At 41.6% G+C, this 16,065-nt stretch overlaps 1 protein-coding gene across 1 annotated transcript in view; it reads left to right on the forward strand.

The window, feature by feature from the left end:
- Window positions 1–16,065, forward strand: part of LOC142969648 (neuropilin-2-like) — a 91,114-nt gene that overhangs the window by 47,910 nt on the left and 27,139 nt on the right. The window contains exons 8-11 of the mRNA XM_076109654.1: window positions 551–695; window positions 4,355–4,530; window positions 5,344–5,517; window positions 6,902–7,046. Of these exons, the coding sequence (XP_075965769.1) occupies window positions 551–695; window positions 4,355–4,530; window positions 5,344–5,517; window positions 6,902–7,046 (640 nt within the window). The remainder of the gene's footprint in view (window positions 1–550; window positions 696–4,354; window positions 4,531–5,343; window positions 5,518–6,901; window positions 7,047–16,065) is intronic.

Below are 16,065 nucleotides of genomic sequence, written 5' to 3' on the forward strand. Positions count from 1 at the left end.
TGAACCCACAGACATGAGATTCATATCTTGTTCTGTCATATAAATATTTATTTAAAGGGTTATATTTTCCCACTTACCCATAGCAGCTTAAATGTGCTAATTAGCACTAAACAACAAGTATGGCCGAGACTGATGGGAATGTCATGACTTTTGCAGGTAGTTGGTCTTGAACCAAAGTATTGAACAAATGCAAATTTTGACCTGATGATGGTGCTAGATGAAATGTAAAAGGATTTCCAAAGTTATTACAATTCATTCAGAGGTAGACGTGAATGTCCCATCTTTCACAGCAATCCAACCAAGAGTTGTCGTGACATTTCACTGAAAAACCATAAATGTGAACCTCATGGGGGCACTAGCAGGATGGAGGTTCACCAAATTCATTAGGAGACATCGTCTGGGAACCATAAATGTCTACAAAATGTCCAATCCATCATTTAATTGTGTCGCTCACTCCGCCCTCTGCCCTTCCTGTACAGGGTAACAGGGAAAATCCCTTCAGCCATTAATGTAGTATTATTAAATAATGTCTGTTCCTCTCTCTATGTAGGTTTTCCATGCCAACGTTGACGCCACGGAGGTGGTTCTCAATCGGATCCCACAGCCCGTCCTGGCCCGCTTCGTAAGAATCCGACCTCAGATGTGGAAGAACGGCATCGCACTGCGCTTTGAGCTGTACGGCTGTCAAATTACGGGTAAGAAAGACGTGGCGTCTTCTGTCGATTTTCTCAGACTTTTTCTTTTCTCCTCGTGGGACTCACTCTTGTGAAAACACGGTAGCGGTCTTGCCAAACTTTATACAAGTGATATACTGGCTTTTACACCGGGTCAGAAGGTGGGTCAAGGCAAAAATAACTCCCTCAGAAAACATTTCCTGGAAAAGAACAAGCAAGCAAATGTGAAATAGTCTTTTTTCTCATTTGTATAACCTAATGATGAACAATTCAGTAATTTGTCCATCCATCAATCCATCCAATGCTTCTATTCAGACCTCCCTCTCCTTATTTCACTATGCACACAACACACCCACTGTCATGTGCACTCGCACTCTTGCCCTCGCTCTTTCATATACATATCCTCCCTCTCAGTTTCCCACTCGCACACGAAAAGACACACACTCAGTCCTAATAGAATAATACTAGAGTGTGATGTGTGGGTGATAACATCAGAGGCAGGCTCTCAGCTTTCATCTGCAGCCCTGGCAAACAAACACGATTTCAACCAGCATAATCAGCTCAATCCTATAAATAGATAAAACTTAATTAGACTGTCTGTGTGTGTGTGTGTGTGTGTGTGTGCTTGTGTGTCATAGAAATGGTGAAAGAGAGAGTTTCAATCCATTTGAGTGTGTGTGTGTGTGTGTGTGTGTGTGTGTGTGTGTGTGTGTGTGTGTGTGTGTGTGTGTGTGTGTGTGTGTGTGTGTGTGTGTGTGTGTGTGTGTGTGTGTGTGTGTGTGTGTGTGTGTGTGTGTGTGTGTGTGTGTGTGTGTGTGTGTGTGTGTGTGTGTGTGTGGTTGTGGTTGTGTGTGTTTCAGTTCCACTGTATCATTATTGGGTTAGAGCCTCTCTGCTGCCATCGTAGTGGCCATTGAGAGGGACAGATATGCTCTTATCTAGGGGGGCTATTTCAGCACCCACACAAATCACAATCACACCAAAACAATATGATACTGTGTGGTTGTGTGAGTGTGTCCCTGTGCATTCATGCGTGTGTGTGTGAGAGAGAGAGAGAGAGAGAGAGAGGGATGTGGCACAAATCAGGTATCTTTGCCTGTGTTCTTGTCTACCAGCAGCCTATTCTTTACCCTTTTTTAACATCTGAAATTGCATTATATATCACCCTAAGTTTCTCATATGCTCTCAGCAGTGAGAACCCATTCAACACCTCTTTTCGCCGTTCCTGTTTCCCTGGGTGTTGCCCATCTCTGCTGCCTTGTAATGCCTCCAATCAATCACTGGCCTGAGGAAAACACTGGGTTTATATGCAGCATCTTGTCACTGCTTCCGTTAAGAGAGATGACAGAGGACGTCACTGTAGACGTAAGCACTTTTCTGCCACGCTTTTCAGTAAGACATGTCTATAACCTGCGGAGAAACTTTATAACCAAACACACCCGCTAATAGCTATGCAGTGTCTTCCATTCTTCTGTCCCTGCACATATTGACGAGCACACAACCGAACACACTGCCAGGGGGAAGGGATAATGCCCTACACAGGCCTATAAAGGCCGACATAAAGCACTCAGTCAGTGACATGTCATTAACTTAAATCACACTTTTATGTCTCTCTCTACTTTCTTTCTCGCTTTCTGCCTATCCCTCGTCAATGTCGTTTGTTTTTCCTTCTCTCACATTCTACTTTCTCCTCTGTCCTTCTATTGCCTTTTGCTGACAGCTTCCATTCCCACTTTTCTCCCCCTGTCTCTCATTTTCTCCACCCTATATTCCTTCCCTTAAATCTTACCCTCTCCCTGCATCATTCAACTCTTTGTTCCTCCATCCCTCCATCTCTCCTTCCTTAATCTCGCTTTATTTTAGCCCTGCAGCACCTATCAATCATTTATTTTTAGCACCTTTATTATTTTTCTCACCAGTATGTAGTGTTCGTAAAGCTATATGTGTGTCTATGTGTGTGTATGTGTGTGTGTGTGTGGTGCATGGGTATCGGCGAGGTAGAGCACTCAATGGTGTACTCTACAGCTTTTGTAGAGACCCTGTTATCAGGAACAGCACAGTGGGAGTGTGTGTGTGCGCTCATGTGTGGGCTAAACATCAGAGCATGTGCCAATGTGGGAGACCTTGTCTATTCAACTTCTATGTGCTGGTGCATGCCTCGCTTTGTGTGTGTGTGTGTGTGTGTGTCTATGTATATATTTGTGTGGAGCTTTAAGAGCTCTCGTGCTGGTGTGTGATATCTAGCTATTTCTGCTCTTGTGATCTCCAGAGATGATACTCTTATCGACTCCCACTGCACTCCTGTATTAAAAAAAAAACCTGCTGGAGTGCAGCTGTTCAGAAAAAGATAGATTCAAAAATAAAAAATAAATACAATGATAGAATTTTCAGTTTATGTGTCTTTTACAGAGCTTGAGGGAGCTCATCTAGCATGGCGTAGCTGTTGTTGCTTATTGTTGATTCATTATTTACCATACTGAGGTGCGCTTGCAGACATCACGGCATTAGACATTCATCTCCACGTGGACCCGACGAATGTCACCATCAATCACCGTCACCCTTCACTGTCAATCTGCTCTCTCTCTCTCTTTATCTCTCCATTCACTTGCTCTCTCTACTTTCCATCTTTCTATTTGACCTTTTGTCTATCTCCTCCTTGTCCTCTAACTCTTCTTCATCACCTTTCGTCCTGCTTTCTCTTCCCTCCTTCATTCCAATCGTTTTGTTTCTACCCGCTGCATATTTGAAATACAAATGGTCACTCTTTTGTGTTCCCTTTGTTGTTGTTTTTGTGATTATTCATGGTAATAACAAATATTCTGATGCTTGTTAGACTAAAACATATTTGTCAGCACAATAAACAGAATCCCTTTGATCTGCAGCATGCCCTCATTTAGTTCTTCCATTTGGGACTTCTCCGGCTCAATTCCCTGTGAAGAATCCCCTTTGGAAGCTTGGTTAAAGTTATGCATCAACTTTGCAGCAGAAGGAAGGAAAAAATAATGAAATGGGTTGATGGAAAGCAGCGGAGTGCCGTGTTTTAACAATTCACGTCACCATCACACCAGCGTTTTTGCTCCATTCCTGACCTTGGAGTCACATTCATTCAGTTTTTGAATTCTTAGATGCTTAGTAATGCAGCAACCCAGAGAACAGGAAATCCAACCGACTTTAAAGGATGATAATAATACCATGTGACCCTTTGACCTTCATCACTCCTGACCGTTTCCAAAGCAGTTCTTCGATTTCTACTTTCCTGGCAGTCTCTAATTTCATTTCACAGACTTGAGCTATAAAATCCATCACAGTAAACATTTGGTGAACTTTTTGTCAATTCTATTTTATTACTGTTTTGGTAATGCATTTGAATGCAGAGACCATTTTGAAAAAAAATAAAATATTCATTCAACAAAGCTCCAACATCAACCCTTTAATACAAGAAACGGTGTCCTTCTCACATCAGACAACTCATGAATACAACCTTTTTTCGGAAGCTGACTTTCAAGTGTTCTATGCTTGACTGATCTTTGGAACACGGAAAGAGAGCAGAGGAACGTTTTCCAGCTCTGCATTAATATGCAATGATTACATTTGTTGAACAATGTTTTTTTTTGTCATGCTTAAGAAAGAGTATAGTAACCCAGTATCCTCATTCCATTCTCTTTCTGTGTCCTGTTTAGACGCACCCTGCTCAGAGCTGCAAGGCATGTTGTCTGGGCTGCTACCAGACTCCCAGATCTCTGCGTCGTCCATGAGAGACATCCACGGCTCCATGGGGGCGGCCAGGCTGGTGGCCAGTCGGTCGGGCTGGTTTCCCAACCCGACACAACCAATAGCTGGGGAAGAGTGGCTGCAGGTACGTCACCTTGTCCTTATGAGGGATCTTGTTTTTTTTTACACCACAGTATATGTTCTATAGAACTGTATGTTGTTTTGCATCACAAAAGAGTCTGTAGTTTGAGATAAGGGGCCACAGGTGGGGTTCATTTTACTGCATCAGAAAGTAAATGTTGCTACTTGGCTAGCTTTGCATCTCAGTCAGTATCTTTTTGACCCTTTTCCACTACAGGAATCAAATTTGATGAAAACACGCAGCCTGCCATTGTCACTGGTTCTGCTTTTATTTCTATTATAGTTCCTGAAAAATGTCTCAGAAAGGACTAAAACAAACCCAAAGCAATAACCATCATTTGCTACAGCACCTCCAATAACAGCGACTGTCCAAATCACTTTTGACAAACCATGAAATGGAAGGCCATTTCGGGGGGGGGGGGGGGGGGGGGTGCTGGAATCAGTTCTATAAAACAAAAGTTGTACAAGAGGATATTGCAACATGTGGGAAATAAAATGAGAATAAACCACATCAAGGATCACAACTCATATTGTCCGACTGCAGAACAACCAAGTAATTGGCACAATGGACACCATTTTGAACCACAGACTACCTTGTATTTTTGAACTGAGCCAGCTGATGAATTACAACAGAAATGCAACAAAAAAAACAACACTTTGCACCTTGTTAAAAGTTCTGTAATGGAAAAACCAGCATTGATGGACTGTGCAGGCTGTAGGGAAAGTCAGAGCTGTTGTAATAGACAGGGGAAAGTGGTGGGCTTCTGCGGTGCAGAGAGTGAGCTAACAATAATGATCATGTTTGTCTGTGTTGCAGACCGACCTCGGTGTGCCCAAGATGGTGCGGGGCATTATTACCCAGGGTGCAAGAGGGCTGGAGGGCAGCACCAGCGCTGAGAACAGAGCATTTGTCAGGAAGTACAAACTGGCGCACAGCTTGAACGGCAAAGACTGGACTTACATCACTGACAGCAAGACAGGGTTTGCTAAGGTAAAGGAGGGGGATGGTGTCTGCCTGACACTTACATATGTACCCTCCTGTCTCTGATTGTCACTGTCACTTCTCCCTCATTTGTAGTTCATTTATAGCTGTCTTTCAACTCAATCCCTCTTTGCTCTTCATCTGCCTCTCTCTCCCTCTCTCTCTGCTTTGTCTTCCAAGAAAAAAAGCCATTTAATACAGCCTCAGCTCTGATAATAATTCAATTTAATCACCTCAGTCCTCACTCTCCCTGCTTCTGTCTTTGCTGCTGTCTAAGTCCTCTGTGCTCTCTCTCTCTGCTTCTCTCTGTGTCTCATCCTCCTGTTCACTCATCCTCTATTTGACTCTCATGGGTGTTAATTAAAAATGTCTTTCCTGCATCAACACTGCCGGCAGTCTAACGCACTGTGAGACACTTTAAACTCTCTTCTCCTTTCTGAGACTCAGTCTTAAAACGTTAATAGTACTTCTTAGTGCCAGGCTTTTTCTCCTGATGCTAAAATTCTGTTCTCTCTCATCTGCCTGTCCTTTTTAAATAAGCATCCTGGGAAATTCATCATACACTTTTTTTTTTTAATTCCAGAAATGGGGAAGACAGATATATGCATTTCAATTAATGAAACCAATATTACAACTTTCACAGTCCACATTTTGAAAGGATTTTTGCAGTCTTGTCAGTTTTCAGCCTGTAATAAATCTTGTGTTTTTGCCACAGGCTGCTTACTTGAAAATCAAAGAAAACACAGTCTCCATTGTTATTTTTATGTCACATGTCATACTGTGCTTGGAAACGGTGCTGATTAGGAGTGTTATATGACTTCGGAGAGACAGGTTCGTGATTTTGCTGTTGTATTTCAGCGAGACGTGAACGGTGGAGTGGGGAAATGACTGAATTTTAACTACCTCTGCAGCGAATATGTCTTTCTCCATTGTTTCAGGATGCTCAATGGCGTCTTCACCACAGAACAATGTTTTAGTGCACCCACTCTGACAGATGCCATATGTATCAAATAAACATGATGTCAAGCTTATCACTCATCGTGTTAAATCTTAGGCACGTCTCAGACAGCTTTGGCTTTAAAACAAACTCTAGGACAAGCAGTGATACTTGTGACACATTTTCTTTTAAATCACAGCAGGCTCTTCCTGTGCTGAGCTACAGTCAAAAAAAAAGCTGCTGTTATCAGTGGAGCAGGCTAAAGAACGTTGCCACATTTTCGCATTGAGTGAATTGAACTTGAATGTCAGAATTGACAGAAAAACATCTTTTAAACTGGAGGGGACATGTTTCATCTTTACTCATTCCTTGTTGTACAATGAAAACAGAAAAGCACTGTCTTATAACTCTAAACAACATAACATCCCTCCTAATGTGCCTTTGCCTCCCTCTTAGATTTTCGAGGGGAACGGCCACTATGATACTCCTGAGGTGCGGAGGTTCGATGAGATAGTGGCCCAGTACATCAGAGTCTTTCCAGAGAGGTGGTCCCCTGCTGGGATCGGCATGAGGATGGAGGTCCTCGGCTGCGACCTGCCTGGTAAGAACATGCGAGATAACAGAAGGCTACACACATATATGTGCAACACACACACTGGCATGCACATACACAGAGAAAGTCACAACTATGAGCTTGCAGGAATGTACACACATAAAAACACAAAACTTTGTTTGTGACCACACAGCCTTGAAAAAGTTCAATCCATTTGTACCTGCAACCGAAATTTTAATTTGAATAGAAAAGTGAGTTTTTCTTATCCTACTATATTTAGTCTTTGGGGACATGGACTACTGTTTTTGCAATATATATTGGGTAAAAATGGTCCCATGTGCCAAAACACTAAATATTGGATGTGGAGAAAATGGCTGTATCTCAGAAATTACAATAATTTTAAAGATATGCCCACATTTGAGACGTTAAAAAAAAAATCATACGGAGGACATTTAATGAACACAGTGTTATATTTTTACCTCGTTTTTCAGAAATCCAGATTTTTTTGCTATTGATAGAAATGTGATTTTTCATGTTGAAAGTTAAACTATTAGATAGTTGCCCGATGTATTTCTCTACCAGATTCAAGACTTTAGACCAATCAGAACAATGGTGGCGGCATTTTTTGTCATCAAAAGCAATCTTTTTCCACATCACACATATGTTATCAAAATGATCACGATACTTCTGCATATAAGTAAACATGAAAAAATCACACCATTAATCAATTTGACATCTGTAATTAGTGTGTATTAGGTGCACGGTTGGATGTGTGCTTATGAGGATTAAGAGTGTGTCTGCTTTCCTTTTTATTTTAATCTGCCATGGTGTGTGTCTTTGTGTATCTCTGTTTCTGTATGTATAGTATTTGTGTGTGTGTGTGTGTGTTTGTGTGTGTCTGTCTGCGTATACTTATTCGCACTCTGCATAGAGGTTGAAGTTAATCATCTTGCTCTATAGGAGGTAATGCAGCATGTCTGGACAGGGATTAACATGTCTAGGTCATGGGACTTACGGTGGCCAGCTGTGTAGTACTATATTGTGTTCTCAGCCTATTATGTTAATAACACATAGCTATGTGGTAAAGGATTAGGTGCAGTGCATGTTCTGCTGAACATTTTGGTATTCGTTATCAATCCATGATCTGCTCAAGAATTTGTGTAAAACGTTGTTCATAAAGAATGATGATTAAGTGTAAAGAGTGACAAATGCAGACCATTAGTCCGTATGTTTCTTTATCGAGCTGTCTAAGTACTATTTATTACAATATGTTACTATTGTATGGAGCTTGTTAGCTGGGGATAGCAAATTATTCTCAGCTGCACAATAATAATAATAAAGCAGGCCATTGTACAAATCTCCCCACATTTACTACTTTACTTAAGCAATAATGATGTGCTTCATAAATTTGGCAGCAATATATTTTTTAATATGTTATGAAGGCTAAAAATAGTAACCCATATTTGAATGTTTTCTAAAGCAGACCTCTATTCTTAGTTGCAAATGGTGCGTTAAAATGCTACTTTTATGGCCTCCTTCTCCCTCTCCTCTCCTCTCCTCTCCTTCTCCTTCCCTCTCCTCTCCTCTCCTTCTCCTTCTCCCTCTCCTCTCCTCTCCTCTCCTTCTCCTTCTCCTCTCCTCTCTCCTTCTCCTCTCCTCTCCTGTCCTCTCTCCTCTCCTCTCCTCTCCCCTCTCCTCTCCTTCTCCTCTCCTCTCCTTCTCCCTCTCCCTCTCCTCTCCTTCTCCTCTCCTTCTCCTCTCCTTCTCCTCTCCTTCTTCCTTCATGTGCCATCAAATCGTACTGCTTTAGTCAAGTTGTGACATGTGAGAGGTGAAGACAAGAACAGGAAATGACACGTACCTGTTCCCAGTGGATTTGAAGTGGGCTGTTGGCTGTAACTGATGGCCTGCTGCTAGAATTCTGTATTTTCAGTGTGTGTGTGTGTGTGTGTGTGTGTGTGTGTGTGTGTGTGTGAAAGGCAGGGCGAGAGAGAGCTAAAAGGGAACAATATATCCTAGATGTGTCAGGACTAGCCAAGAGGTCTGCGATGATGGGGAGAGAATGAGGGACATCCTCTACTGTTAACAAATGTTTTAACAGGTTACCCAGACTACAATAGGAATATAATTCAGGCATAACACAGATATAACAAACAATAAAAAGTGATTTAAAACAAGGATTGTACTTTGCAGTAGTGAGTACAGTGATTACCATTGAGATAACAAGTAGGGTTATTTATTATAATACGTGGAATACAGAGAGAAAGCACTCAGTGGAAAAACTGAAAAATCTAAAATGTTTGCAACACGTTTCATACATTCATCATTCAGGTCGAAACGATGTCTTTACTTGACTGAAAGGAGAATAGGCCGACTGTATTATATGCAATTATAGCCCATTTATCTCTGCCTACATCTATTTTACAGTTTGTCCAATTCAACTTTGTGGTTTCAAACTTAGCTCTTATTTCAGTGCTGCCTCAGTTTAAAGTGTCCGTAATGAGAGGACATAAAAGGTGGAATGTTTATAGAGGTTTTTTTTCCTGGTAGAATCTTTCTCCTTTCGAGTATCGGGTGACTGTAAAGTGTAAAATATGAATGTTCTGCTCAGACACAACAGAGTAACAGTGAAATCTTTCCATAAAAAACAGCTTTGTGCTGAACCGATTATATACCTTGTACAGTTTATATAACATGACTGGCAGCAACTGATTTCTTTCCAATGGAGACAAATGTGTCCTAAACGTCCAATCACGCTGACTGCAACCTCTGTGATTGCACCGGCCATGTTTTATCCTGCCCATACACATTGCTTGTTATTGCGCCTAATGACATCATGCACATCATATCTGCAGCCATCATCTCCATGATCACAGTGCGGATCAACCTCTTGGCTATTGCAGGTTCAGTGATTGTCTGCTGGTCTCTCTGTCTATGTCTGCATGCCAGATGTTTGCCTTCTGGATGTAATCCGTGCATGATAACGGTTCATTCCCACTTTACACCACAGCAACTGCTCCTGCTGCCATCCCTAAATACCACCCACAATCACACACGGAGATAATTCTACATCTTCTAGGCTTAGGGCAAGTCGATTTTGTGGAAGTTCACTTTGTCTGGTTTTTAATTGTCTCCATGCTAAGTGATTTTAGGATAATAACACTGAACAACACATGATCTCACCCGCCGTGTAGTCACAATCATTTTGTGGTGTAAAGTGAAAACGACAAAACGGAAAAACACATCTGACTCATGACAAAATAGACTTTGTTTCTCTTCTCGCTTCGTGTGTTTGTGTGTGCTTGCAAGTGTTTAAATATTCAACAGAGTGCATCGGCTTCAGTCCACTGAACACAGCTGTTTACACATAAGTCACAAGCGGACACGCATTCAACTCTCGTGGCCCTCTCCCATAAATTCAGACACAGTCGTAAACACACACAGGGCTACAGATAGGAAGTAAGATATAAAGTCACACAGGAAAAGGCCCAACAGCACTTTTCCATGTCCGTTCTATAAGGAGAAATCCTACGAGGTTGTCTTCCTTTCTCTATCTAATACTCTGTTTCTCCAAAAAGGTAGCATTCATAATTGAAGCACCAAGCATGACATCCATGAGATTACCCCACCTTAAAAAGGATTACCCTTCCTCCCTTAAAAATCTGAATTGTAGAAGTTCCCTCGTTCTAACTCACACATGCTCCGCCCTCCAATCACTGCCCCCTGCAGAGTCCTGTAGAGGGCTCGGGCCAGTGCTCATAGAACTAGGGTTACAATATCGCAGCCTTTGTTTCCCCAGAGCTACAGCATACGCCTCGAGCCACAACCCCACCTGTGTCGGCGCTGCTCAGGAAGTAAAGTAGTGAATAAATGAATTGATGAATAAATAAAAAAAGACATCAGCAGTGTAAGGCTATCACATGTTCACTGACACACTCGCAAACACACACACACATGCACACACATGGACCAACCTGCAGTAGATGCAGCAGTCAGAATGGCCTTTCCATTGTTCAGTAGTTGGTCTCAGCCCTCTGTTCCCTGACATAAATAACAAACCTGGACCCGTTGACATTATTTAATTTACACCCATATTTAGCATTCCAAATCTACTGTCATACTTTATTTATTAAAAATAAGAATGAAAGCATCCTTGTCCTCTCATTCACAGTTTCCAAAAGTATTGTGTACAGTATTGTGTGTGTAGACAGCATGTTGTGTCGCTTTGCATGTTGTTCAAAAGTAGAGACAAAGCCAATCTGATACAATGCCAATCACAAACCTCATGTCCTCAAAACATCAGCTTTAACAAACTCACAAAGACATTGCTTTTCCATTACTTCCCCAGTATTGTTTTCATATTTAAAATGAAGAGCAGTGACCTGGCTTCAGGACTGTAAAACAATTTCCACACATGGGAGAGACAATCTCAGCACCCAATTACAATGAGGAAATCCAAAATTACAGATACAGGGTTCTTAGGTGGCACACAATGATGTAGTTCAGCATCTCATTATTGCAGCAAGCCCTCGGTGCAAAAACAGAGACAAAAGCCAGAATATTATTGCAGGACTCATTCTGATTATACACGCTAGCTGTGGAGGCAACATGTAATTTAGGTCTTGTAACCCCCGACTATTGGATGTGAACTGAGAGCTGCCAGTTTTGTTCATATTTTAAATGACTGAGCTATCAGAACATCTGCTATGCTCTCATCTCTTTCTCTCCACACCTAGTTATTGGCAAGCAGGAAGAACACACACATACACACACACACACACACACACACACACACCACCTGTTTGGCATTAAGAAAAGGTTTATTCATAGTTGTGTAAATACATGCTGGTTCTCATCTCTATAGAAAACGGCCATGTTATGGGTGGAGTAAGAGTGGAAAATAAGAGAGGGACACTTAAATACACAGACAGAGAGAGAAAGCGGCTTTGTGTCCGGTGTCTCAGTGTGGCTTCATTCATCTGCTGGTGTTATTGGTCTTTGGATCATTGATCCTCACTTGTCACGAAACCTTAAACACTACCATAAACAGCAGCCAGTCCTAGAAAGGCGAGGGCTGTAATCAGTATATCAAGTGAGGAAACGGGTAATTTTCTCATAGACTTCTATACAATCAGACTTCTTTTTACAATAAGTGGAGTCGTCCCCTGATGGCCATTTGAAAGAATGAAAGTTTAAGGCACTTTTGCGATAGCTTCACTTTTCAGAACCGAAGGTTACCGCCTGGTTGTCCGTGAGAAATCCCAGCGTGAATCTAGGTATTCATAAATATTGTTGGAAAAGCACTGGGTCAAACGTGCATGTAGGAAGCCTAAGTGAAGGTTAAAATAGCAGTGAGTTCATAGCTTATGTTGTGATATGCAGAACAAATGATAGCGTAGAACCTCCTCTGTGACTGCCTTTCACATGTTGATGATGTTGGACCTGGAAAACAGACACACCACACACACACACACACACACACTTACACACTTCCATAATGACAGTGGCAGCCAGGAGGAAATGTTTAGAGTTTCTTCTCTAGAACATTCTGGAGGTGTTCCACTGGTCCAGGTGTGTGTGTGTGTGTGTGTGTGTGTGTGTTGTCCTTGTCCAACATTGCTGATTGCTTTCACATGTGAGCCATGGCTCCAGTCCAGATACTTTCATGGGATCGGTGGGATGTGTCCTTAGTTACACCCACTCATCTCTCTGCACTGCTCCACCTTCTGTCTCGTCTAAGACTTCTTATTTATTAAACTTATTCGATTTTATAAAATATATATTGTATTGTCATTGTTGGTAAATTGAGTGTTTTTTTATAAAGTTTTGAATACATTTATCTATTTCCACAGACTGTAAATGGGAGGTATTTTAGCTGGTAATGTTTTTTTTACTAGAAATAGCTTTAATACTCTTCAAAAGGGCAAGCAATGGGTAAACATATTATTATATAATTATCAATTATTGTTGTTTTGTTATTGTCATTTTGAATTCTAAAGACACCATAACATTACTGGGTATATGTATTGTGCAAATGTTTGTGTCTTCTGCAGTACCCACTCTGTCTCCGCCCATTTGACTCCCTCCCCATCGGAAGAATTTAATCACTCCCGTCTCCTGCCAAGGCTCCTGTAACAACCCCCCCCCCCCCCCCCCCCCCACACACACACACACACACTCCATCTCCCCCAAGTCTTCACCTTCTCTTTTCCCCTGACCTCATTACCCTCCTGGATTTGTTTCCGTCTCTTCTCTGTGCTCTCGCTCTTCTCACACTGTTTCTACAGACCCATCTTTCTTTTATATTATCCCTCACCTGTCACATCCTTTCGAATTCAAGGCTAAACAAACCTGTTGCCAGTGCTATCTTTGCTTTATAGTGTTTGAAAGCAAAAATTCTCCCACCAACAGAAAAATTGTTCACGAGTCCAGAGCCATGCCAAACCACAGATCAAGTACTGTGCAATTTCCAAACACATGGGAGTAAGAATGGGAACTGACTTGATTGTTTTTAGAATCTTACTTCCTGAAGGGATAACTGTTTGGAGGACACCAACAGTGCGTTCCCATGTGGTTGTCCAGGCAAAACACAGGGGCGCTTGAGTGACGAATAAATCAATTGCCCACCACTGTAGAGGGGATCCAACACACACAATACGCTACAGACAAAGATGTTCCAGTATTGACTGCCTGAAAGTCAAGCGCACGCCCAAAGATGTTCCGAAGTAATTTTCATTACTCCGTTCACTTCAAGAGGACAGTTTAGTTCATCACTTCCCTCTCTTCCATCTTGAGACATCACACATGGAAACACTCAGAATTGAGTACTGGTTCGCTGTGGCTGCATGTGTGTTTATATGTGTCTGTGTGCAAAAATGCTTGTATTTTTTCCAACATAAATATTTAGCTTTGGCTCGCCACCTCTTTGCAGTATTTCCCAGATGTGCCTGCCTCTTTTTCTCCATTTCCTTATCTATTTTTCCATCCATCCATCAAAAAATCCATCCATCCAACTATCCATTTATCCATAACACAGAATAAGAACCTGCAATCATTCTCAAGTCTTTAAACCAAATACATAAAAACAAGCTAATATTTTCAGTAATGTTTAAGTGGGTCTGGGATCCCCTTTAAAACAAGATGATACATCGCAAGTTCATCCTGATACAATAGATTTGATTTTATGTGCAGAGAAACACACACACACACACGTGTTTCATCCATGACCCAAAATGTGCATACAGTCTATCGACATACCTGTAATTTAATATGGGTAAGAAGTACTGATTGGGCCTTGGAAGTTGTTTAAACCATACCCTTGTTAACATATCACTGCTTGGTGATCTAGAAAGCTGTCTTTCTTTTGTCCAGCGGAGTTAATGGCATACTTAGCTTAATGGCTTTTGCCACACTTAAACTCATTTCCTTTGTAGCTGACTACTGCTCACTGATGCCTTTAGCTATTCATTGCCGGCAGCTTCTTTTTATCATCCCAGTTGTTGTCGTACTTAGCCTCACACTTAAGGCTACAGTTGCAGTCACATACCTTGTGGTGCTGTGTTGCACAATGGACTAATGAGCAATTCATTGTCAGTAGTTTCCTGACATGAAGAGCTTCTCTGCTTTGCTTCTTTGCCTCTTTTTAGCCAAGCTCCGTTATTGGTGCTTGGTCTTATACCACCGATACTTATATATTTTACTGGTTTAGAGACATTCTCCTTCTCCATCTACCAGGCATTCAAACTCGTGGTCCAGTGCAGCACTTACCGTAAAAGCAGATAGTATTGGTAGCATGCTGTACAATGGGCTAATTAGGCATTTAGTCTCGAAAGAGTTTCCTGCTGTGAAGAACTCATTTTCCTGCCCACTCTTCTGCTGAAGAGGGAGCCATAATTAGTCGAGCACTTTAAGCTACATATAAATCAAACCTGCACTTTTGGTATTTAAGTACAGTTGTCTGATTTGCCATTCAGATCACTGGCAATGATTTTCATCTAAAAACGCTCATGTTTTCCACCATCACGTCTCATTTGATGTCATACTTCAACATTTGTCTCATTCTTGGTAGTGCCATAACTCAAATTCCGCTTACTAGTTTCCAAGTTTCCTTTCCCTAAGTACACATTTTCTACTCCTTCCAAATGTATACAGCTTGGTATATAGCAAGTATACCATGTTATAGATAGTGCTGCTGGATACAGTTTTATGTCACTTGAAAATGTATTTTTAAAAGGAAATCCTACTATCAGTAAATAGATACCTACAGCAGACAGGTCAGCCAGCGGTAAAATAGTTAATGGTCATTAAAGCTACACGCACACACACACACACACACACACAGTGAGTCTGCCAGTCAGTCAGTCAACCACATACTCATTAAGTAAAGGAAACTCCTACCAACACACACATGCACTGTCACCAATAATTTGAGTAAGGACGACATTCTCTCTTACTCAGGCACACACACACACACACACACACACACACACACACTGTGTCAGTAGTCATTATTCAGGCTGACAGAGGTAGATTTATACCCAGAGCTCTTTCCATAATTGAACAGTTTTTCGTCTCTCTGTTTCCGCCTCGCCCTGCTCAGTCAGCAGCTTTACAATGAGCCCTTGGGCCTATGACAGTGTGCGTGTGCGTGTGCGGTTAATCGAACCGAACACCTTCTGTTTCTCGGTTTGAGGTGTGTGTGTGTGTGTGTGTGTGTGTGTGAGAGAGCAAGAAAAAGAGAGTGATGGCAGGTTGCTGTAACTCAGTGGTGCTCAGGATGACCCTTCTGCAGAATGTTTCTGTTTCTTTTCCCAGTTTGAATCTTTATGTTTAAAACATGTCCGACTCTGTTATCAATCCTGACTTTTCCCACAGAAGTGACTAAACGCACTTTAGCGTCTTGTCTGTTCGTCACATTTAGTTCAGCAGACACAAGAAAGCAAGTTAAAAAGTGTATTACATAAGAACTACAGTAACACACTTAAAATGAGCGTAAAGCAATTCATTCATATTAGTTTACTGACCTTTACAGTAGCTACAGAGAGGGCCCTGAAATAGGATGGAGAAA

Source organism: Anarhichas minor, unplaced genomic scaffold (assembly GCF_050575085.1).
Source record: "Anarhichas minor isolate MPS153535 unplaced genomic scaffold, ASM5057508v1 ptg000004l, whole genome shotgun sequence".
Taxonomy (NCBI): domain Eukaryota; kingdom Metazoa; phylum Chordata; class Actinopteri; order Perciformes; family Anarhichadidae; genus Anarhichas; species Anarhichas minor.